General features: G+C 41.8%; 1 protein-coding gene across 6 annotated transcripts in view; it reads right to left on the bottom strand.

The window, feature by feature from the left end:
- Positions 1 to 1,772: 1,772 nt before the first annotated feature.
- adgrb1a (adhesion G protein-coupled receptor B1a) overlaps positions 1,773 to 23,985 on the bottom strand; it is a 432,260-nt gene continuing 410,047 nt past the window's right edge. For all 6 annotated transcript variants that reach the window (XM_061948457.2, XM_061948450.2, XM_061948442.2 and 3 more), the window contains one exon: positions 1,773 to 2,926. In XM_061948457.2, the coding sequence (XP_061804441.2) occupies positions 2,729 to 2,926 (198 nt within the window). In that variant the 3' untranslated portion in view covers positions 1,773 to 2,728. The remainder of the gene's footprint in view (positions 2,927 to 23,985) is intronic.

The following is a 23,985-nucleotide window of genomic DNA, read 5'->3' as shown; positions in this document are numbered from 1 at the left end:
AATTCCTGTGGCTATTTTATGGATATTGAATCCATATGAGTATCGGCCAATACTCAAACCAAGTTGAATTATATATAAAAAAACTAGTCCTAAGTGTCCCAATACTTTTGTCCAGTTTTAGTCCTAAGTGTCCTAATACTTTTGTCAAGTTGAAGTCCTAAGTGTCCCAATACTTTTGTCCAGTGTAGGTGTCCCAATACTTTAGGCCAGTTTTATTCCTAAGTGTCCCAATACATATGTTCAGTTTTCGTCGTAAGTGTCCCAATACTATTGTCAAGTTTTAGTCCCAAGTGTCCCAAAACTTTTGTCCAGTGGTAGTCCAAAGGGTCCCAATACTTATGTCAAGTTTTAGTCCTATGTGTCCCAATACGCCGGATAGTCGAACCTCGGATTCAGGAGGAACAGTGTGGTTTTCGTCCTGGTCGTGGAACTGTGGACCAGCTCTATACTCTCGGCAGGGTCCTTGAGGGTGCATGGGAGTTTGCCCAACCAGTCTACATGTGTTTTGTGGACTTGGAGAAGGCATTCGACCGTGTCCCTCGGGAAGTCCTGTGGGGAGTGCTCAGAGAGTACGGGGTATCGGACTGTCTGATTGTGGCAGTCCGCTCCCTGTATGATCAGTGCCAGAGCTTGGTCCGCAATGCCGGTAGTAAGTCGGACACGTTTCCAGTGAGGGTTGGACTCCGCCAACGCTGCCCTTTGTCACCGATTCTGTTCATAACTTTTATGGACAGAATTTCTAGGCGCAGTCAAGGCGTTGAGGGGATCTGGTTTGGTGGCTGCAGGATTAGGTCTCTGCTTTTTGCAGATGATGTGGTCCTGATGGCTTCATCTGGCCAGGATCTTCAGCTCTCACTGGATCGGTTCGCAGCCGAGTGTGAAGCGACTGGGATGAGAATCAGCACCTCCAAGTCCGAGTCCATGGTTCTCGCCCGGAAAAGGGTGGAGTGCCATCTCCGGGTTGGGGAGGAGATCTTGCCCCAAGTGGAGGAGTTCAAGTACCTCTGAGTCTTGTTCACGAGTGAGGGAAGAGTGGATCGTGAGATCGGTGCGGCGTCTTCAGTAATGCGGACGCTGTATCGGTCCGTTGTGGTGAAGAAGGAGCTGAGCCGGAAGGCAAAGCTCTCAATTTACCGGTCGATCTACGTTCCCATCCTCACCTATGGTCATGAGCTTTGGGTTATGACCGAAAGGACAAGATCACGGGTACAAGCGGCCGAAATGAGTTTCCTCCGCCGGGTGGCGGGGCTCTCCCTTAGAGATAGGGTGAGAAGCTCTGTCATCCGGGAGGAGCTCAAAGTAAAGCCGCTGCTCCTCCACATCGAGAGGAGCCAGATGAGGTGGTTCGGGCATCTGGTCAGGATGCCACCCGAACGCCTCCCTAGGGAGGTGTTTAGGGCACGTCCGACCGGTAGGAGGCCGCGGGGAAGACCCAGGACACGTTGGGAAGACTATGTCTCCCGGCTGGCCTGGGAACGCCTCGGGGTCCCCCGGGAGGAGCTGGACGAAGTGGCTGGGGAGAGGGAAGTCTGGGCTTCCCTGCTTAGACTGCTGCCCCCGCGACCCGACCTCGGATAAGCGGAAGAAGATGGATGGATGGATGGATGGTGTCCCAATACGTTTTGTCAAGTTTTAAGTTCAATCACGACTGCTAGTGTTTTAGTATATAGATATGTTTTAATAGAAATAAGACACATTCATTGTGTGCTCTGAAAACTGTACATTAAAAACAGGCAACCCCAGGCCAAAGAAAAAGGCAAATGAGGACGTACGTGTGTGTGTGTGTGTGTGTGTGTGTGTGTGTGTGTGTGTGTGTGTGTGTGTGTGTGTGTGTGTGTGATCGGGGGGCCGGGGCGCAGCTTGCGATGGCGCAGGACCCGGGGGTCGTAAAGGTCCAAAAGAGTAAACGGCGGTGATGTAAAAAGACAGACGGGGTTACATGGTGGTACAGAAAAGACAAGAAGGAAGGGTGGCGACACTTTGACAGTCCGTATTTGTGGTGACCATGACGACCACGGTATGAAAGACATTTAGAGGCTAAAATCCATCCTGTAGAACTCTGCGAAATAATTACAATGCTGTACATCACGACTCCAAATGAGCCTTGTGCTTTCTTTGCCACTCCGTCTTCGTAATGTTTGTGTTTATAGATCCTTCTTTCATCGCTCACTTTAGCCCGCCTGCTCGCACTTTAAATGCTGACGGTGCACAAATGCTCGGATGTGCGGACCCGGCGGGTGTCATTGAGGCTGAAACCCAATTACTGCAGATAGCCACCCGCCATTTTGGCTCTTGGTGCTTTTTTTGTTGTTGTTGTTTTGGACTTCCGCTGGCTTGTCTCCAGAGAGGATAAAGCAGCGCAGCTAAAGAATCTGGAGGCGGCGTGATTGCATTAAGGAGCACAGCGGTGGGTTCTTGGCAGTCCGCCTCCTTCGAACTCCCCGGAAAAAAAACTTTGTTGAGCCGTGTCAAACGCGGGCGTGGAATGGGAGAGGAACGGAACGGCGATAAGACTTTGAAGAGAAGATACTAATTACATCACGGCCATGACGTACATACTAGACATCACCTTCATGTATGATACACACCTCCTACTTTGCCAACTGTCTGCTATGCAAGAAGACGTGAAATGAAAGCTCCTTCCCCCCCCCTCCTCGTGTTTTCCGCCCACTCCCGTCCGGCGCATGTGGCGGGTATTTGTCCAAAAAAAAATGTGTTTATAATATCCTCACACCTCCGTCTGCAGGTCCATGATCTCCTGGCCCACCAGAGGAATGGTGGCGCTGGTCTTCTCCCACTCCACCGCCTGCAACTCCAGAGGTGAGGCCGCCGTCGCCGTCGCCAGGTCCTTCCTGACCCAGGATGGGGGGGAGTGGCTCTTTTTGATGCCTTCCCACACCCTCTTGTTCGGAGTCTGCTGCTTGTCCTGAAAACAGAAAACCGTTGCTTGTTATATAAACACATGTTGGAATAGACTTCAAATGTAAAAAATACATTCAAAGTAATATTAAGATGTGTATATATATATATATATATATATATATATATATATTAGAGATGCGCGGTTTGCGGGCACAACCGCGGAGTCCGTGGATTATCCGCGGATCGGGCGGATGAAATAAAAAAAAATTAGATTTTATCCGCGGGTCGGGTCGGGTCGGGCGGTTGAAATAAAAAAAAATTAGATTTTAAATAGATTCAGGCGGGTGGCAGTTAAACCAATTGGGAAATATATATACATAGTTAAATGTTGTTACCCACATACGAAAAACGAGCAGGCACCTGCTGCATATGCCACAACAGAAGAAAAAAAAAAAAAAAAGAGATGGACACTTTTACGGAGCGGAGAAGGGACACCTCGCCGGGGTCCGGGACCAAGGCCCCTTCCCCCGAGAGGGCCCCACCGGGAGCCGTAGCTGAGGCGATCCGCGAGAAGGGCCCACCGCACCGACACCCCGCCTCGTCCGCCTTCGCCGCGGCCGGCGTCACGCGCAGCAGGTAAGCAGCTTACTTGCCCGCCACCCCCGTGGCTGGGTGCTCGTAACAGGGGTCACTCCATGCGCTCCGCCCGCGCAGCTAACCTGCCTGCCACCCGTGTTGCCGGGGGCGCTTAACAGGGGTCACTCCGCGCGCAGTGCGCTCACGAAAGGGGTGGGGCTCACCCTGGTTGATATAGACAGCAGGACGGTGGCCATGGAAGTTGGAACCCGCTAAGGAGTGTGCAACAACCCACCTGCCGAATCAACTAGCCCTGAAAATGGATGGCGCTGGAGCGTCGGGCCCATACCCGGCCGTCGCCGGCAGCGAGACGCGCTTGGAGGTGCGCTCAGCGCGGCTCCCATATGATTGCGCACTGGTGTGCGTCTGGGTCGTGACAGCGTGGCACGCAAATGTCTGTGCTGCATTGGATCAGTCTCCTTTCTTTAACAGGCAAAAGCTTTATAACCTCACTAATGCCTTGCATCGTCTATATTAGATATATAACAACGGGCGGGTGCGGTTCTGATCAAATGTTAGAACGGGTGGATGGCGGATGGTTGACGACTTTCTGATGCGGTTGTGGATGAAATAATTGCCTATCCGCACATCTCTAATATATATATATATATATATTAGCGATGCGCAGTTTGCGGACACAACCGCGGAGTCCGCGGATAAACCGCGGGTCGGGCGGGTAAAAATAGATTTTAAATAGATGCGGGCGGATGGCGGTTGAACCAATTCGGAAATATATATACATAGTTAAATGTTGTTACCCACATACAAAAAACGAGCAGCACTCTTTGAAACAGTAAATTTTTCATCAGGCACCGCGTCCCAGCAACAAGTGGCGCAAGTGAGCGCTCCTTCAGCGCAGCAGGGCGCATTTTAGAGGCCAGGCGCTCTCGCATGAATCCTGGCACTGTAGATGCCATTTTATTCCTGCATAGCGCTAACAAAAAAAAAAGTAAGTAGACATACGGTTGGATATGATAAACGAATTAGTCTACGTTACCTATAGGCTATACCAAATAAGCCCATGTCTAACCTATATTGAGTTCGGTCAGCTAAATAATTTTGATGGTTACGTGTTGTTTGGGCGCACTACAATGCAAAGGAATTAAGGCAATTGCGTTGTTTATTGTGTTTTTTTTCTATTCGAGATATACTACTATGTGTGAATAATTATTTGGCCTCGCTTTCAAGTGAAGCGCATCTCCGATTGGCGACAATGTAAGGCTATTTAGCCTGCTTTGTTTGTCGCGACCGTCTATTTTCATTATAATTCAAGTTTGATGATAAAGTGCAGTCTGATGGGTTTGATTTCCCACCTTCAGCTATTTGCCTTGGCCAATAAGTTGCAGGTAATTTATTATTATTATTTATTTTATTTATTTTTGTTTAAATAGAGATGACATACATATGTTATTGTATAATTTAAGTTTGTGCGCGTGATTGACAGCCTAAGGCTTATGAGGCACATTTTTTATTTATTTTTTTATTTCAACTTAAAAACGTATGAGCCTATGCCTAGAACATAGGCTATGTGTTTATCTTTATTTTCCTGCCTGTCGTTGACAATGGAGATTGTCTGATATTTTGTCATGGCTGCAGATCAATCAATAAAGGTTCATCTTTGTCGCGAAATTGTTCACTGCTTCACTGTGCACCCCGCCCTCGTCCCTATTTGAGCATTATAACGTTAACAAGTTAATATTCATTGAAATAAATTCAGAACATTTTTTTTACCTAACGAAAATATAGGACTAGTCTTTCTAAAACATTTTTTTAACTTCTTAAAAGCCTCGTTCGGCTTGCTACACCTGCGCACACAAAGTGTGAGGAACGCACTCCTGATCTGAGGACATTGGCAACAATAGTCAACACTTTCTTAATGGAAATGACAATAATATTATAATAATGATAAATAATATTATCACGCATTAATATCTCTTAGCCACGAATGCGTGGCCAAGAGATGCGTGGCACGCATTGAATGTATCTGCTGCATTGGATCAGTCTCCTTTCTTTAACAGGCAAAAGCTTTATAACCTCACTAATGCCTTGCATCGTCTATATTAGATATATAACAACGGGCGGGTGCGGGCGGGTGTGGTTTTGATAAAATGTTGGTTCGGGTGGATGGCGGATGGTTGACGACTTTTGTGATGCGGTTGCGGATGAAATAATTGCCTATCCGCGCATCTCTAATATATATATATATATATATATATATATATATATATATATATAGCATTTTTCGGAGTATAAGTCGCACCGGCCGAAAATGCATAATAAAGAAGGAAAAACACATATATAAGTCGCACTGTAGTATAAGTCGCATTTTTGGGGGACATTTATTTGATAAAAGCCAACACCAAGAATAGACATTTGAAAGGCAATTTAAAATAAATAAAGAATAGTGAACAACAGGCTGAATAAGTGTACGTTATATGAGGCATAAATAACCAACTGGTATGTTAACGTAACATATTATGGTAAGAGTCATTCAAATAACTATAACATATAGAACATGCTATACGTTTACCAAACAATCTGTCACTCCTAATCGCTAAATCCCATGAAATCTTATACGTCTAGTCTCTTACGTGAATGAGATAAATAATATTTGATATTTTACGGTAATGTGTTAATAATTTCACACATAAGTCGCACCCAAACTATGAAAAAAAAACTGCGACTTGTAGTCCGAAAAACACGGTAAGATTAAATATCTCAAATAAGGGTGATATTTGCTTATTTTCTGTCTGATAAGAAAGTTCTTCTCACTAAGCAGATTCTATGTTAGTGTTTTACTTGTTTTAAGTGTTTTGGTCCTAAATGATTTCAGTAAGCTTGTTGCTGAGATTTGATGGCCTATATTGAGTAAAACATGCTTGAAACTAGAATATCAACTGATGCAACGCTGTGTCATCAACACTCACAAGTATAAAACTACTTTTTTAAAGTAATCATTTCTTACTTTAAGCATGAAAAAAAAAAAAAATCATGATGCCGAGCACATATCATTATGTCAAGATAATGGCACTAGCATTTACTTAATTTAAGAATATTTTTCAACATATTGAGCAAAAATGGCTCTTTTTTTCTACCAAGAAAAGTGTACTTGTTATTAGTGAGAATATACTTATTTTAAGGTATTTTTGGGTTCATTGAGGTTAGCTAATTTTACTTGTTTTGGAAAGTCTTGACAAGCCAAATTTTTGTGTTCTATTGGCAGATAATTTTGCTTAATTCAAATAAAATACCCCTCATTTTTGTATTTTTTTTCTTGCTATTGAACACTGACTTTTTGCAGTGCACATGTTGAAATAGTCTTCAAATGTAAAAAATCCATTCAAACTAATATTAAGATGTTTAACACTGATGTAAGGAAACCTGTCCTTTACAGTAGGAAGGGGATTCACTCAGTATATATATATATATATATATATATATATATATATATATATATATATATATATTTTTTTTCCATTGTTGCTTTTATTTATTTATTAGATGCCTTTTACTGAATAAGTGATAATGCCTTTTTTTGTTTTGTTTTAAGTAAAGTATGGGTAACCTGTATGTATAACCTGTTGGGGACGGCGTGGCGCGGTTGAGAGAGTGGCCGTGCCAGCAACCTGAAGATTCCTGGTTCAATCCCCACCTTCTGCCAACCTCGTCACGTTCGTCACCCTTGCTCCTGATGGGTCGTGGTTAGGGTCTTGCATGGCAGCTCCCGCCATCAGTGTGTGAATGTGTGTGTGAATGGGTGAATGTGGAAATAGTGTCAAAGCGCCATGAGTACCTTGACGGCAGAAAAGCGCTATACAAGTATAACCCATTTACTGTCTGTGATTGTATGTCTATTTGCTCGATTGGTTGATGTGGCCCCATTCGTTGCGATTTACCTGACCCCTGAAACGTGACAAATTGGGGCGGGGAAGGGGTTGCACTATCCACTTTATCAGCCAGATGGCAGGCGGGTTGTGAATATCCTAAACTGTGTTTTGTGACAATTCCAACTTTAAACAGCGCTTTCCATTATTTTCAGCAGACTGCATTGCAAAATGATTATTATTAATCAATATTTCATTTGTTTCTTGTTAAAGTTAAAGTACCACTGATAGAATCACACACCAGGTGTGGTGAAATTACCCTCTGCATTTGACCCATCCCCTGGGAAGTGAGGGGAGCAGTGAGCAGCAGTGGTGGCCGCGCCTGAGAATCATTTTGGTGATTTAACCCCCAATTCCAACCCTTGATGCTGAGTGCCAAGCAGGGAGGTAATGGGTCCCATTTTTTTATAGTCTTTGGTATGACTCGGGCAGGGTTTGAACTCACGACCTACCAATCTCAGGGCGGACACTCTAACCACAATTCCACTGAGCAGGTTACATCATGCCTTTAGCTCTATTTATCAATTTTTGATGTTTTTTTTCGGGGCCACTAAAAAACGGCCTTGTTTTTGCACATCATGGATTAATCACTCCCGCTTGACCTCATCATACATTTGATTGGCTGTGAAATTGCTTGATTTACTATGCAACTGAGCCTGTTTTTTAAATGTTAATATTGCCGAACATAACCTTCATTTAGTCTGTGTAGCCAATATCGTAATTGTGATTGAAATGTGGTTAATTGTGCAGTCCTACACTCAGTCCTGTTACTAAACTTAGTTATCTTTGCCACAGAAATCTTGTACAAAAAAAAGTTGCCTGTGATGGGCCATTCGTCGCCAATTACCTGACCCCTGAAACGTGACAAATCCACTTTCGCTGCTAGATGGCAGTAGAGCAGGGGTGTGAAATTATCAACACATTACCGTAAAATATAAAATAATATTATTTATCTCATTCACGTAAGAGACTAGACGTATAAGATTTCATGGGATTTAGCGATTAGGAGTGACAGATTGTTTGGTAAACGTATAGCATGTTCTATATGTTATAGTTATTTGAATGACTCTTACCATAATATGTTACGTTAACATACCAGTTGGTTATTTATGCCTCATATAACGTACACTTATTCAGCCTGTTGTTCACTATTCTTTATTTATTTTAAATTGCCTTTCAAATGTCTATTCTTGGTGTTGGCTTTTATCAAATACATTTCCCCAAAAAATGCGACTTATACTCCAGTGCGACTTATATATGTTTTGTTCCTTCTTTATTATGCATTTTCGCCGGTGCGACTTATACTCCGAAAATTACATGAAGTCTAATAGGGAGCACGTCTGGCTGGTGTTTGCACCCGACAGAAAAGTGTCTCCACACTTCATTTAGTAAAATGGAGCCTGGATTCCACACTATTGAAAGTAAGTTAAAAACAGCAAGGGAAAAGTTAGTTAATGTCGGCCGGCGAGGTGGTCGGCGTGATCACGGAGCTCTGTGCGCATACACAATGGCCTCTGCCGTGGGCGGGGGCACGTCTCGGAGCTTCAAGATGATCCGTATGGCGTCACATTAGTGCCAAAAATCCGAGCGCATAAAAACTGTTATCGCGCGCTGATTCTCCACTTCGTGCGCGCGCGCGACACCATTTTGCGCGCGCGTGTTGCCTTTCTGCGCGCTCTCTGTGTACTCCTGGCATCTCTCCTTGCGCTGTCATGTTTCTTTTTGGCACTTTGGGGGCGGGTATGCTTAGACGGCCCCTCCTTTCTGATTGGCTGTGAGCATTTTTCATATGACCAATCATTCTCCAGCGTAGCAACGTTGTAGCCATCTTACCTCGGACATCTAGCCTCAATCATTACATTGATGTCAATGGTACATGTACTATTAAATTACCATAACTTGCTCGATTTTCGACCAATTTACAAACGGTTTGCCTTGTTACAAATCTTATTACATGTAGATATGACATAGGATGCTGTACCTGTTGAAATTACCTCTTTCGCTTTAAAAAAAAAAAAGACTTAATTGTGCAACATAGTTGTGTAGGGTCAGTGTTAGTCAGTTCTCTGATTATTTTAAACTGTTTCAGAATACATTATTAAAAGCTACTTTTAACATTTTAAAAACAAAATTCAAAGATTATTTCATTAATTTTATGGCTGAATCAAAAGAAATTCCATAAATTAGAAAACAAATGTTCAAGAAGAAGTGAAAATATAAAATAATGTTATTGCTGGTGGACCAGTTCTGGCTGAAAGATGTGATTATGGTGTTTGTTGTCTTATTATTTATTTGGGTCACATTTTGTATTACCCTGTATTGTGTTTATGTGGTATGAAATAACCTTCATCAGCGCGCGACATTTTTTTTATCCACTTCTTCCTCCGTAAATCTTGATACATATTGACGATGACCCGCCCTGCTATACTTCTGATTGGCTCTGAGCATTTTTCAGCATTTTTCGCCTGACCAATCAGAAAGAAGGGGCCGTCTAAGCATACCCGCCCCCAAAGTGCCAAAAAGAAACATGACAGCGCGAGGAGAGATGCCATCTACGAAGTGGAAAATCAGCGCGCGATAACAGTTTTTATGCGCTCGGATTTTTGGCACTAATGTGACGCCATAGATCCGCTGTTACTTTTCTGCCTCTGCGGCTGTGAAATTGCTTGATTTACTATGCAACAGAGCCTGTCTTTTAAATGTTAACATTGCCGAAGATAACCTTCATTTAATCAGTGTAGCTAATATCGTGATTGTGATAGAAATTCGGTTAATTGTGCAGCCCTACTTTCAGTCCTGTTACTAAAATTAGGTATGTTTGCCACAGAAACCTTGTACAAATAATGTTTCCTGACATGGAACAATGTGTATGATAAGATATTCATTTGAAAATTTGAGGTTATCTTTATCAGAATCAGAATAAAGTATTTTTCGGACTATAAGTCGCAGTTTTTTTCATAGTTTGGCCGGGCTCCGGTGCGACTTATATATGTTTTTTTCCTTCTTTATTATGCATTTTCGGCAGGTGCGACTTATACTCCGGTGCGACTTATACTCCGAAAAATACGGTACCTTTATTGTCATTGTATGGAAACAACGAAATTGGACAGCAATCCAGCCCAGTGTTTTTAAAACAAACCTACATAAAATAGTCTTAAGACAACAACAATAATAAAACAATTTACAATTATAATAAAATGTTAAAAACATTGCACAGCAGATCTCTATCAGAGGTAAGCAAGTAATAAAGTGGTGAGTGTTCAGGTAAGTGCAGAGTTTAGGGCAATAACAGCTCTAGGATAGAAACTGTTCTTCAGTCTATTTGTCCTTGCTTTGATGGTCTTATAGCGTCTCCCTGAGAATTACAACAAACAAATTTGGTTGAATGGCTCATTTACAACAGGAAGTAGTGTATGGTTGTTGATTTATGAACACGGTTTGTTACGACCCTCAGTCATCAGTCTTCAGCTGTTCTCCATGAGAAGTGGCCTGTGAAGTCTACGATAAATTGGACAGAATGCAGAAATGTCACCAACTAAACCAAAGTACAAACAAACTAGTGGGGAAATAATTCATATTGCCCCGTGAGAGGAAGTAGTATATACAGGTAAAAGCCAGTAAATTAGAATATTTTGAAAAACTTGATTTATTTCAGTAATTGCATTCAAAAGGTGTAACTTGTACATTATATTTATTCATTGCACACAGACTGATGCATTCAAATGTTTATTTCATTTAATTTTGATGATTTGAAGTGGCAACAAATGAAAATCCAAAATTCCGTGTGTCACAAAATTAGAATATTACTTAAGGCTAATACAAAAAAGGGATTTTTAGAAATGTTGGCCAACTGAAAAGTATGAAAATGAAAAATATGAGCATGTACAATACTCAATACTTGGTTGGAGCTCCTTTTGCCTCAATTACTGCGTTAATGCGGCGTGGCATGGAGTCGATGAGTTTCTGGCACTGCTCAGGTGTTATGAGAGCCCAGGTTGCTCTGATAGTGGCCTTCAACTCTTCTGCGTTTTTGGGTCTGGCATTCTGCATCTTCCTTTTCACAATACCCCACAGATTTTATATGGGGCTAAGGTCAGGGGAGTTGGCGGGCCAATTTAGAACAGAAATACCATGGTCCGTAAACCAGGCACGGGTAGATTTTGCGCTGTGTGCAGGCGCCAAGTCCTGTTGGAACTTGAAATCTCCATCTCCATAGAGCAGGTCAGCAGCAGGATCTCAGGAAACAGAGTGGACCGACACCAGCAGATGACATGGCACCCCAAACCATCACTGATGGTGGAAACTTTACACTAGACTTCAGGCAACGTGGATCCTGTGCCTCTCCTGTCTTCCTCCAGACTCTGGGACCTCGATTTCCAAAGGAAATGCAAACCAAACCAACCCACACCATCAGTGATGGTTTGGGGTGCCATGTCATCTGCTGGTGTCGGTCCACTCTGTTTCCTGAGATCCAGGGTCAACGCAGCCGTCTACCAGCAAGTTTTAGAGCACTTCATGCTTCCTGCTGCTGACCTGCTCTATGGAGATGGAGATTTCAAGTTCCAACAGGACTTGGCGCCTGCACACAGCGCAAAATCTACCCGTGCCTGGTTTACGGACCATGGCATTTCTGTTCTAAATTGGCCCGCCAACTCCCCTGACCTTAGCCCCATAGAAAATCTGTGTGGTATTGTGAAAAGGAAGATGCAGAATGCCAGACCCAAAAACGCAGAAGAGTTGAAGGCCACTATCAGAGCAACCTGGGCTCTCATAACACCTGAGCAGTGCCAGAAACTCATCGACTCCATGCCACACCGCATTAACGCAGTAATTGAGGCAAAAGGAGCTCCAACCAAGTATTGAGTATTGTACATGCTCATATTTTTCATTTTCATACTTTTCAGTTGGCCAACATTTCTAAAAATCCCTTTTTTGTATTAGCCTTAAGTAATATTCTAATTTTGTGACACACGGAATTTTATATTTTCATTTGTTGCCACTTCAAATCATCAAAATTAAATGAAATAAACATTTGAATGCATCAGTCTGTGTGCAATGAATAAATATAATGTACAAGTTACACCTTTTGAATGCAATTACTGAAATAAATCAAGTTTTTCAAAATATTCTAATTTACTGGCTTTTACCTGTATATGATGGAAAGTGTCACTCTACACAGCATCTGGTCATAGTTGGAATTGCCACTAAACACATTTCAAAATATTCAACACTGCTGAGGGCTAAGGTGGTTTCAACCCCCTAATTTGTCAAGTTTCTTGTGTCAGGTAAATGGCGACTTCCTACTGTAGTATTTATTTGCATGTTTTGGCAAGGCTGACCATCATCATTAACTGCAGAGGAAGACTTTGTTAGATTTTGTGAGACTTCTTCATCGAGCTATCGTTCCTATGCTGAGATCTTTGGCCTTTCCTCGCCTGATCTTGGCTTGGACGGTGGATTTACAGTTACAGCACCAGTCCAGCCCTACGGTACATCTTTGTTTGTCAATGACATATTCTACTCCAAACAATTACTGTATATTAAATATTGTCAAAGTGACGGATTACATTAGACAGCTGCTTCACTGGCTACAAATTGATTTGATTGGTTTTGGAGGTACCATATTTTCCGGACTGTACAGCGTACCGGTATATAAGCCACACCCACTAAATGTTGGTGAATGTTTTTCTTCTTCCATATGTTAGCTGCATCAAACTATAAGCCGCAGACACAGTACAGGCCAAAACTTCTCATTCAATGCTTTTTCTTTATTTTCATGACTATTTACATTGTAGATTGTCACTGAAGGCATCAAAACTATGAATGAACACATGTGGAGTTATGTACTTAAGAAAAAAAGGTGGAACAACTGTTTTATATTCTAGTTTCTTCAAAATAGCCACGCTCTGCTCTGATTACTGCTTTGCACACTCTTGGCATTCTCTAGATGAGCTTCAAGAGAAATGGTTTTCAATTCACAGGTGTGTTTAAAGCTCACCGAGAGAATGCCAAGAATGTGCAAAGCAGTAATCAGAGAAAAGGGTGGCTATTTTGAAGAAACTAGAATATAAAACGTGTTTTCAGTGTTGTTAAGTACATAACTCCACATGTGTTAATTCATAGTTTTGAGGCCTTCAGTGACAATCTACAATGTAAATAGTCATGACAATAAAGAAAACGCATTGAAATGAGAAGGCGTGTCCAAACTTTCGGCCTGTACTGTATATACGTTGTGAAATGATGTAATACGGCAGTAAAACGGCTAATCAAACAAAACAGAAGTCATCGACATGGGTCCACTAGATGCGGAAGCTAGCTCTCCAAATCACCTAAACAGACTCAGTAACTCCACGGTTGACGTTTTGGCGAATTTACTGAATAATTTGTGAAACTGTAACAATAATAATAACAAACAAATCTGCTCAGTGGCCTCGTGGTTAGAGTGTCCGCCCTGTAGGGTGTGAGTTCAAACCCCGGCCGAGTCATATCAAGACTATTACCCATTACCTCCCTGCTTGGCACTCAGCATCAAGGGTTGGAATTGGGGGTTAAATCACCAAAAATGATTCCCGGGCACGTCCACCGCTGCTGCTTACTGCTCTCTCACCTCCCAGGGGGTGGAACAAGGGGATTGGTCAAATGCGGAGGGTAATTTCACCACACCTAGTGTGTGTGTGACCAGGGGCGCCGCTAGGGATTTTGGGCCCCATGAAAAGAATCTTTATAGGGCCCCCAACGCAGTGTCATTATTTTTCTGTATTATAATTTCATCATCATTAGGGGCCTCTCTGGGCCCTCCTTCATCATGGGCCCCTAGAATCCGTCTCCTTTACCCCCCCTTTTCGGCGCCCCTGTGTGTGACTATCAGTGGTACTTTAACTTTAATACAAAAAGAACGCTATTGTAAGTTAATAATAATAATAATAATAACACAAACACTTGCAAACGTGTTAGCATAATAGCTAATGCTAACAAAGCTAGCGTCATTACATTACTATAGCTCATACAAATATGCATTATAACACTCCTACAGACATCACACGTGGGACGGTTTAGTAAGTAAAAACAGTAAAAATTACAAACGTTACTTGGAGTTGTAATTGAAGAATCCATACGAGTAGAAACGCTATGGACAGCAAAAAGACTTCAGGTTGAAAGCACTGAATGGAAAGACTGCAGTGAGCGAACTCGTCCAAAAGATGGCGCCAGAGCACAAACAGTAAAACACCTTCCAAGTGTATTTGCTTTTCTTTTTTTTTCAAAGCTATTTTTATTATGGCCGTCAGCGAAGAAAAATCCATAAATTAGCTGCACCGTTTTTAAGCTGCAGGTTTCAAAGTGTAGGGGAAAAAGTAGTGGTTTATAGTCTGGAATTTACTGTACTTAGTAGTGTGTTTTATGAGTTGGTTATCTGATTCCTTTTATGTAATGAGCTGAATTACATGAACCTAAAGCACACGCATGTTGTGGATTAAAACAGTAGGAGGAGCTTCTGTTTAAGATTATGAAATAATATATTTGGTTCACTCTTTTGCATAGAAATATTCGACCGTATCGTAAGATTCTGCTACTCCACATTTTGAAATGATGTGTGACAAAACAAATGTGATGTGGTCATAACCAGTGCACAGCAGCCTGCATCAACACTGCACATTACACACACTCACAACTAAATCCTCTGGACCAAGGTGAGGATTTTACCCTGGCTCTCGCACCACTCAGATTCCCAGCTAGTGACAAATACTTTTTTTTTCTCTTTTTTTTTCATTTTATGTGCAGAAAATAACGCCTTTAAAGCCAAGGAGGCTTAAAAGCTCACTGCACATATTTGAAAGAGTGCTGCACTTTTCTTCCCGGTCCTCACAGTGTTAGAAACGTGCTCAGAGGATGTATTGAAATGCAGTTAAATGGCGTTCACAGTACATTCCTTTCCTCATCTGTCCATTATGGCATCACAGCTTGATGCCTGACAAAAGTAAGCAAGATAAATAGTTCATGCTTAATAATCAAATTCGAAAAGGCAGTTAAAAAAAAATAAAGGTTGCAATTCTACGGTTGCACGAGCATGAATAGAAGTTAATCTCCAAGCAGAAACCCGGCAGTCATTTGTCATACACGCGTCATTTAAAAAAAAAAGCATGTTTGTTAAAGCATGGAAACACAATCTGAATCGAAAATGACAAATAATAAGAAGGAAGCTCAAATGCATGAAAGGACCTACAAAGAAAGATGAAAAATGAATAATCTACAAGATTTTGCAGGACTTGAGTTGCATTGAGTGTGTAACCATGCACTTTGTTGAATGGACAGAATGGAGAGAAACACTTGTTTCACCTGCATGGATTATGCCAGCTAAATAACACAATGTGTTTGGTAACAGTGAACAAGATTATACATGCCTCAAAATAATAATAAAAAATAAAGTTAGTTTCTTTAGATGTCTCTAAGGCTGGGTGTTGTTGAGGTATCATCTCGTACTACTTTTATAAACAATGCCGGTGCTTACAAGTGCAAACCCCGTTTCCATATGAGTTGGGAAATTGTGTTAGATGTAAATATAAACAGAATAAAATTATTTGCAAATCATTTTCAACCCATATTCAGTTGAATATGCTACAAAGACAACATATTTGATGTTCAAACTGCTAAACTTTTTTTTTTGTTGCAAATAATCATTAACTTTAGAATTTGATGCCAGCAACACGTGACAAAGAAGTTGGGAAAGGTGGCAATAAATACTGATAAAGTTGAGGAATGCTCATCAAACACTTATTTGGAACATCCCACAGGTGAACAGGCTAATTGGGAACAGGTGGGTGCCATGATTGGGTGTAAAAGTAGATTCCATGAAATGCTCAGTCATTCACAAACAAGGATGGGGCGAGGGTCACCACTTTGTCAACAAAGGTGTGAGCAAATTGTTGAACAGTTTAAGAAAAACCTTTCTCAACCAGCTATTGCAAGGGATTTCATCAACTACGGTCCGTAATATCATCAAAGGGTTCAGAGAATCTGGAGAAATCACTGCACGTAAGCAGCTAAGCCCGTGACCTTCGATCCCTCAGGCTGTACTGCATCAACAAGTGACATCAGTGTGTAAAGGATATCACCACATGGGCTCAGGAACACTTCAGAAACCCACTGTCAGTAACTACAGTTGGTCGCTACATCTGTAAGTGCAAGTTAAAACTCTCCTATGCAAGGCGAAAACCGTTTATCAACAACACCCAGAAACGCCGTCGGCTTCGCTGGGCCTGAGCTCATCTAAGATGAACTGATACAAAGTGGAAAAGTGTTCTGTGGTCTGACATTTCAAATTGTTTTTGGAAACTGTGGACGTCGTTTCCTCTGGACCAAAGAGGAAAAGAACCATCCGGATTGTTATAGGCGCAAAGTTGAAAAGCCATCATCTGTGATGGTATGGGGGTGTATTAGTGCCCAAGATATGGGTAACGTACACATCTGTGAAGGCGCCATTAATGCTGAAAGGTACATACAGGTTTTGGGGCAACATATGTTGCCATCCAAGCAACGTTACCATGGACGCCCCTGCTTATTTCAGCAAGACAATGCCAAGCCACGTGTTACATCAACGTGGCTTCATAGTAAAAGAGTGCGGGTACTAGACTGGCCTGCCTGTAGTCCAGACCTGTCTCCCATTGAAAATGTGTGGCGCATTATGAAGCCTAAAATACCACAACGGAGACCCCCGGACTGTTGAACAACTTAAGCTGTACATCAAGCAAGAATGGGAAAGAATTCCACCTGAGAAGCTTAAAAAATGTGTCTCCTCAGTTCCCAAACGTTTACTGAGTGTTGTTAAAAAGAAAGGCCATGTAACACAGTGGTGAACATGCCCTTTCCCAACTACTTTGGCACGTGTTGCAGCCATGAAATTCTATGTTAATTATTATTTGCAAAAAAAATAAGTTTATGAGTTTGAACATCAAATATCTAGTCTTGATAGTGCATTCAATTGAATGTGGGTTGAAAAGGATTTGCAAATCATTGTATTCCGTTCATATTTACATCTCACACAATTTCCCAAATCATATGGAAACGGGGTTTGTAAAACATAAATATATACCGTATTTTTTGGACTATAAGGTGCACTTAATATCCTTTCATTTTCTCAAAAATCGACAGTGCGCCTTATAACCCGGTGCGCCTAATGTACGGCATATTTCTGGTTGCGCTTACTGACTCAAGTAAACAACACCAAAACTTTAAATGTTCCATTGAGAATATAGAACATTACACACGGCGCTCAAAAATCTGTCAAAAATGTTTTTAGTAGGACTTCGGTAAGCTATGAAGCCGCACCGCTTGATGGATTGTCGGCGCATTAAACATATGAGTATTATTGCCAGGGCGGCATGGCGTAGTGGGTAGAGCAACCGTGCCAGAAACCTGAGGGTTGCAGGTTCGCTCCCCGCCTCTTACTATCCAAAAATCGCTGCCGTTGTGTCCTTGGGCGGGACACTTCACCCTTTACCCTTTGCCCCCGGTGCCACTCACACCGGTGAATTGAATGATGAATGATAGGTGGTGGTCGGAGGGGCCGTTGGCGCAAATTGCTGCCACGCTTCCGTCAGTCTACCCCAGGGCAGCTGTGGCTATGAAAGTAGCTTACCACCACCAGGTGTGAATGATTGATGGGTACTTAGAAAAGCGCTATATAAATCCCAATTATTATTATTATTATTATGGTGTGTGTATATGATGGCACTTATTAGCAGACATATTACCTGGTGTTTTGTTTCACAATATTATAAAAAAACAATTTATCTTACCTGCTGATGTGTACTTGGGATCTGCATAAGTCCTGAAAATGTGCGCGTGTCCGCCTTTGTAGTACGTGCCTACACCGTAGCCATAAGCTTCTTCTTTTTCTCTACCTTCTTGTTATGGGACATTCATCCTCCTCTGTTGTCATTTCTAATATAAAGTAGTGTAAAGTTCTTACTTATATCTGTCAGTAAACTCGCCATGAAAGCGCTAAAAATTGTAGTGGGTTTACATAATTCACCCACGGAACTTTAGTTCATACTTGCCAACCTTGAGACCTCCGATTTCGGGAGGTGGGGGGGGCGTGGTTAAGAGGGGAGGAGTATATTTACAGCTAGGATTCACCAAGTATTTCATATATATATATATATATATATAAGAAATACTAAGTCAAGTATTTCATATATATATATATATATAAATAAAAGAAATACTTTAATTTCAGTGTTCATTTATTTACACATATACACACACATAACACTCATCTACTCATTGTTGAATTAAGGGTTGAATTGTCCATCCTTGTTCTATTTGTCACTATTTTTCTAACCATGCTGTTTTTCTAGCCACCTCTGATGATGCATTGCTGTGTGGCACGCAAAAAGTGTTTTCATCAAATGCACTAGATGGCAGTATTGTCCTGTTTAAGAGTGTCACAACATTGCTGTTTACTGGCAGACGAACTGCTTTACAGTAGACAAAAATGTGACTGCTGTTGTTGTGTGTTGTTACCGCGCTGGGAGGACGTTAATGAAACTGCCTAACAATAAACCCACATAAGAAACCAAGAACTCACCCTCGATCATTCTACAGTTATAACGTCATTGGGCAGGTACGCTGATTATATTATGTGCCTGAATTTCGGGAGAAAATTTGTCCCGGGAGGTTTTCGGGAGAGGCGCTGAATTTCGGGAGTCTCCCGGAAAATCCGGGAGGGTTGGCAAGTATGCTTTAGTTATTAGAGAGTTCCAGTCGGACGGCTTTTCACGGAACACATTTCCGGCGTTGTTGCGCTACAACAAAGATGACGGGGAGAAGACGCTGTCGAAGGTGAGCCACGTAAATAAAACCGCCCACAAAACAAAACGGCGCATCCTGCAGAGACGCTCAGAAAGCGACTTGAAAATGATCTGTAAAACATAATCTATGCAACATTTTGGCCAAAGAACCACCATTACATGTCATGTAGACGACAAGATAGTTTTTTAAATTCAGAAAAAAATCATAATGACCCATTTAATGCACCTTTTGTATGAAAATACACCTGAATCGGCAGTGCGCCTTTTAATCTGGTGCGCCCTATGGTCCGAAAAATACGGTATGTATTTTTTAATAGTATAGAAAAATAATGAAAATATTTTAATATAAATAAGAAATATATTATCATTATATAAATAAAATATAACTAAGCAACAATATGAAATGTAATCCACAACAAATTGTCAAAATCAGCAGCAATACAGAATTCAGTTCATGATATCAATATTAGGGCTGGCATACACGACATACATGTTGTAGGGAAGCGGCAGTTAGGGTTGAGTAACATGTTGCCAGATGGAACATGATCACCCGTGCAGTAGTGAAGTGAAGTCAATTACATTTATATAGCGCTTTTTCTCAAGTGACTCAAAGCGCTTTACATAGTGCAGGGGTCGGCAACCTTTACCAGTCAAAGAGCCATTTTGACCAGTTTCGCAAATTATAGAAAACAATGGGAGCCGCAATTTTTTTTTGGAAATTTTAAATGAAATAACACTGCATACAAAATTTTCTTTTTGCTTTGTGCTATGTATAAACCAGGGGTCTCAGACACGCTGCCCACGCCTTTATATGGAATTTGAAAACTGGTGCGGCACGCGGGTTTTTAATGAATGACGCTTGTCAGCGTCATGCGTGCCGTGATGGTTCAGCATATAGCACCCACTACCACCTGCGTGCCTGATCAGCTACACGTTGTATGGTGTTTCCGCTTGCTCACGTAGGTGACAGCAAGGCATACTTGGTCAACAACCACACAGGTTACACTGACGGTGGCGGTATAAAAAAAAACTTTAACACTCTTACTAATAATGCGCCACACTGTGAACCCACACCAAACAAGAATGACAAACACATTTCGGGAGAACATCTGCACAGTAACACAACATAAACACAACAGGACAAATACCCAGACTCCCATGCAGCCCTAACTCTTCCGGGATACATTATACCAAACCCCGCCCACCTCAACCGACGCACAGAGGCGGGGCAGGAGTGTATAATGTAGCCCGGAAGAGTCAGGGCTGCATGGGATTCTGGGTGTTTGTTCTGTTGTGTTTATGTTGTGTTAAGGTGCAGATGTTCTCCCGAAATGTGTTTGTCATTCTTGTTTGGTTTTGGTTCAAAGTGTGGCGCATTATTAGTAAGAGTGTTAAAGTTGTTTTATATGGTCAACGTCAGTGTAACCTGTGTGGCTGTTGACCAAGTATGCCTTGCTGTCACGTACGTGTGCAAGCAGAAGATGTATATTGTATAACAAGTGTTGGGCTGGCACACTGTTAATACAGATTGTAGAGAGCGCCAAATGTTGCATCATCATGGCACGCCCTTATTATAGCTGTGAGGGTGAAAATCGGTGAATATTAATCCCGGTAGTTTTCTGCGAGAGGCACTGAAATCCAGAAGTCTCACGGGAAAATTGGGGGGTTCAGCAAGTAAGCTGCTGAGCCGCATCAGAGTGATCAAAGAGCCGCATGCGGCTCCGGAGCCGCGGGTTGCCGACCCCTGACATAGTGAAACCCAATATCTAAGTTACATTTAAACCAGTGTGGGTGGCACTGGGAGCAGGTGGGTAAAGTGTCTTGCCCAAGGACACAACGGCAGTGACTAGGATGGCGGAAGCGGGGATCGAACCTGCAACCCTGAAGTTGCTGGCACGGACGCTCTACCAACCGAGCTATACCGCCCCAGTAGCAGTAATTATTAAATAGAAGACTCTTAACTATTTGTACCGCTAAATTCCGCCGGTGGTGACCTTTTTTTTTTTTGTCTATTGAATGTGAAAAAACAAAGCGTTGCTTAGTTCGCTATAATAGAGTGGAAGATGGCGTTCTTTATATCCTCAAGTCTGCAGGTACATCATTTGTGCTTGCATGCATGAGTTCAATGCCTCAATATGATGCATTCATGCCACATTATTTCTCTTCCACCAGCGACTACTGTTGGCCAACAAAAACACCTCGTAGGTTAAATTATTCAAACACCTGGCCTACAGAAAAACTACGAGAACATATGGAGTCGGTGTCCCTTTCGCAGCGTTGATAAACTGCACTCCGCCTTCTCTTTCGTCCTTTCATTCGGAAAAACATCCAAAAAGAGCTTTTTTTTTGGTTTACACCAAGTTCTAAAATGCAGAGGACGCTGGTTCTTACAGTAGGCAAGGGATTCATATGGCCCCATATTTGGATGGCTCTCTCGTGAAAGGGAGATGCAGTCTGCTGAAAATGATGGAAAGCGCCATACTACATCAAAAATCTCCTGCTATCTGGCGGGTAAAGTACCGTATTTTCCGGACAATAGGGCGCACCGGATTGTAAGGCGCACTGTCGAATGGTCTATTTCTGATCTTTTTTCATACATAAGGCGCACCAGATTATAGGGCGCATTAAAGGAGTCCTATTATTATAATTATTTTCTAAATTGAAAACACTTGTGGTCTACATAACATGTAATGGTGGTTCTTTGGTCAAAATGTTGCATAGATTATGTTTTACAGATCATTTTCAAGCCGCTTTCTGACAGTCGCTTCCGGATGCGCCATTTTGTGGGCGGTCTTATTTACGTGGCTCACCTTCGGCAGCGTCTTCTCCCCGTCATCTTTGTTGTAGCGTGCAAGGACGGGAGTGGAAGAAGTGCCGAAAGATGGAGCTAACTGTTTTAATGACATTCAGACTTTACTTAAATCAATAACGTAGCAGCATATCCTCATCCAGAAACAACAACCGGAACTCTCTAATAACTAAAGTTCCTTGGGTGAATAATGTAAACTCACTACACCGGTATGTTTTAGCGCCTTCATGGTGAGTTTACTGACGGATATAAGTAAGAACTTTACACTACTTTATATTAGAAATGGCAACAGAGGAGGATGAATGTCCCATAACAAGAAGATAGAGAAAAAGAAGAAGCTTATCGACTACGGTGTCGGCACGGACTACAAAGGCGGACGTGCGCAATTTTTCAGGATTTATGCAGATCCCAAATACAGATCAGCAGCACCAGAAGGTAAGAAAAGTTGCTTTTGCATAATATTGCAAAACAAAACGCCAGATAATATGTCTTACCTTATACACACACCATAATAATACTCGCATGTTGAATCACAGCACAATCCATCCTTCATAGCTTACCAAAGTCGCATTAAAACATTTTGATAGATTTTTGAGCGCCGTGTGTAATGTTCTATATTTTCAATGGAACATATAAAATGTTGGTGTTGTTTACTTGAGTCATATTGCAGTCTACACGTATCTGTTGTGTGTGACTGCCATTATATTGCAGTCTACACATATCTCCTATGTTTGACTGCCATCTACTGGTCACACTTATAATTTCATCATGTACCAAATAAAAAAGCTTCGAGGTCGGTAAGCAAAACCAGAATCATTCCGTACATTAGGCGCACCGGGTTATAAGGCGCACTGTCGAATGGTCTATTTCTGATCTTTTTTCATACATAAGGCGCACCGGATTATAGGGCGCATTAAAGGAGTCCTATTATTATTATTATTTTCTAAATGGAAAACACTTCCTTGTGGTCTACATAACATGTAATGGTGGTTCTTTGGTCAAAATGTTGCATAGATTATGTTTTACAGATCATTTTCAAGCCGCTTTCTGACAGTCGCTTCCGGATGCGCCGTTGTGTGGGCGGTCTTATTTACGTGGCTCACCTTCGGCAGCGTCTTCTCCCCGTCATCTTTGTTGTAGCGTGCAAGGACGGGAGTGGAAGAAGTGTCGAAAGATGGAGCTAACCGTTTTAATGACATTCAGACTTTACTTAACTCAATAACGGAGCAGCATCTCCTCATCCAGAAACAACAACCGGAACTCTCTAATAACTAAAGTTCCTTGGGTGAATAATGTAAACTCACTACACCGGTATGTTTTAGCGCTTTCATGGCGAGTTTACTGACAGATATAAGTAAGAACTTTACACTACTTTATATTAGAAATGGCAACAGCGGAGGATGAACGTCCCATAACAAGAAGATAGAGAAAAAAGAAGAAGCTTATCGACACCGGTATGTTTTAGCGCTTTCATGGCGAGTTTACTGACAGATATAAGTAAGAACTTTACACTACTTTATAATAGAAATGGCAACAGCGGTTGTCCCATAACAAGAAAATAGAGAAAAAAGAAGAAGCTTATCGACTACGGTGTCGGCACGGACTACAAAGGCGGACGCGCGCAATTTTTCAGGATTTATGCAGATCCCAAATACAGATCAGCAGGTACCAGAAGGTAAGAAAAGTTGCTTTTGCATAATATTGCAAAACAAAACGCCAGATAATATGTCTTACCTTATACACACACCATAATAATACTCGCATGTTGAATCACAGTACAATCCATCCTTCATAGCTTACCAAAGTCGTATTAAAACATTTTTGATAGATTTTTCCGTGTGTAATGTTCTATATTTTCAATGGAACATATAAAATGTTGGTGTTGTTTACACGTATCTGTTGTGTGTGACTGCCATTATATCGCAGTCTACACATATCTCCTATGTTTGACTGCCATCTACTGGTCACACTTATAATTTCATCATGT

This window comes from Nerophis lumbriciformis, linkage group LG04 (assembly GCF_033978685.3).
Source record: "Nerophis lumbriciformis linkage group LG04, RoL_Nlum_v2.1, whole genome shotgun sequence".
NCBI classification, from domain to species: Eukaryota; Metazoa; Chordata; class Actinopteri; order Syngnathiformes; family Syngnathidae; genus Nerophis; species Nerophis lumbriciformis.
Note: the sequence above shows the minus strand (reverse complement) of the source record. Positions and strands in the feature narration are given on the sequence as shown.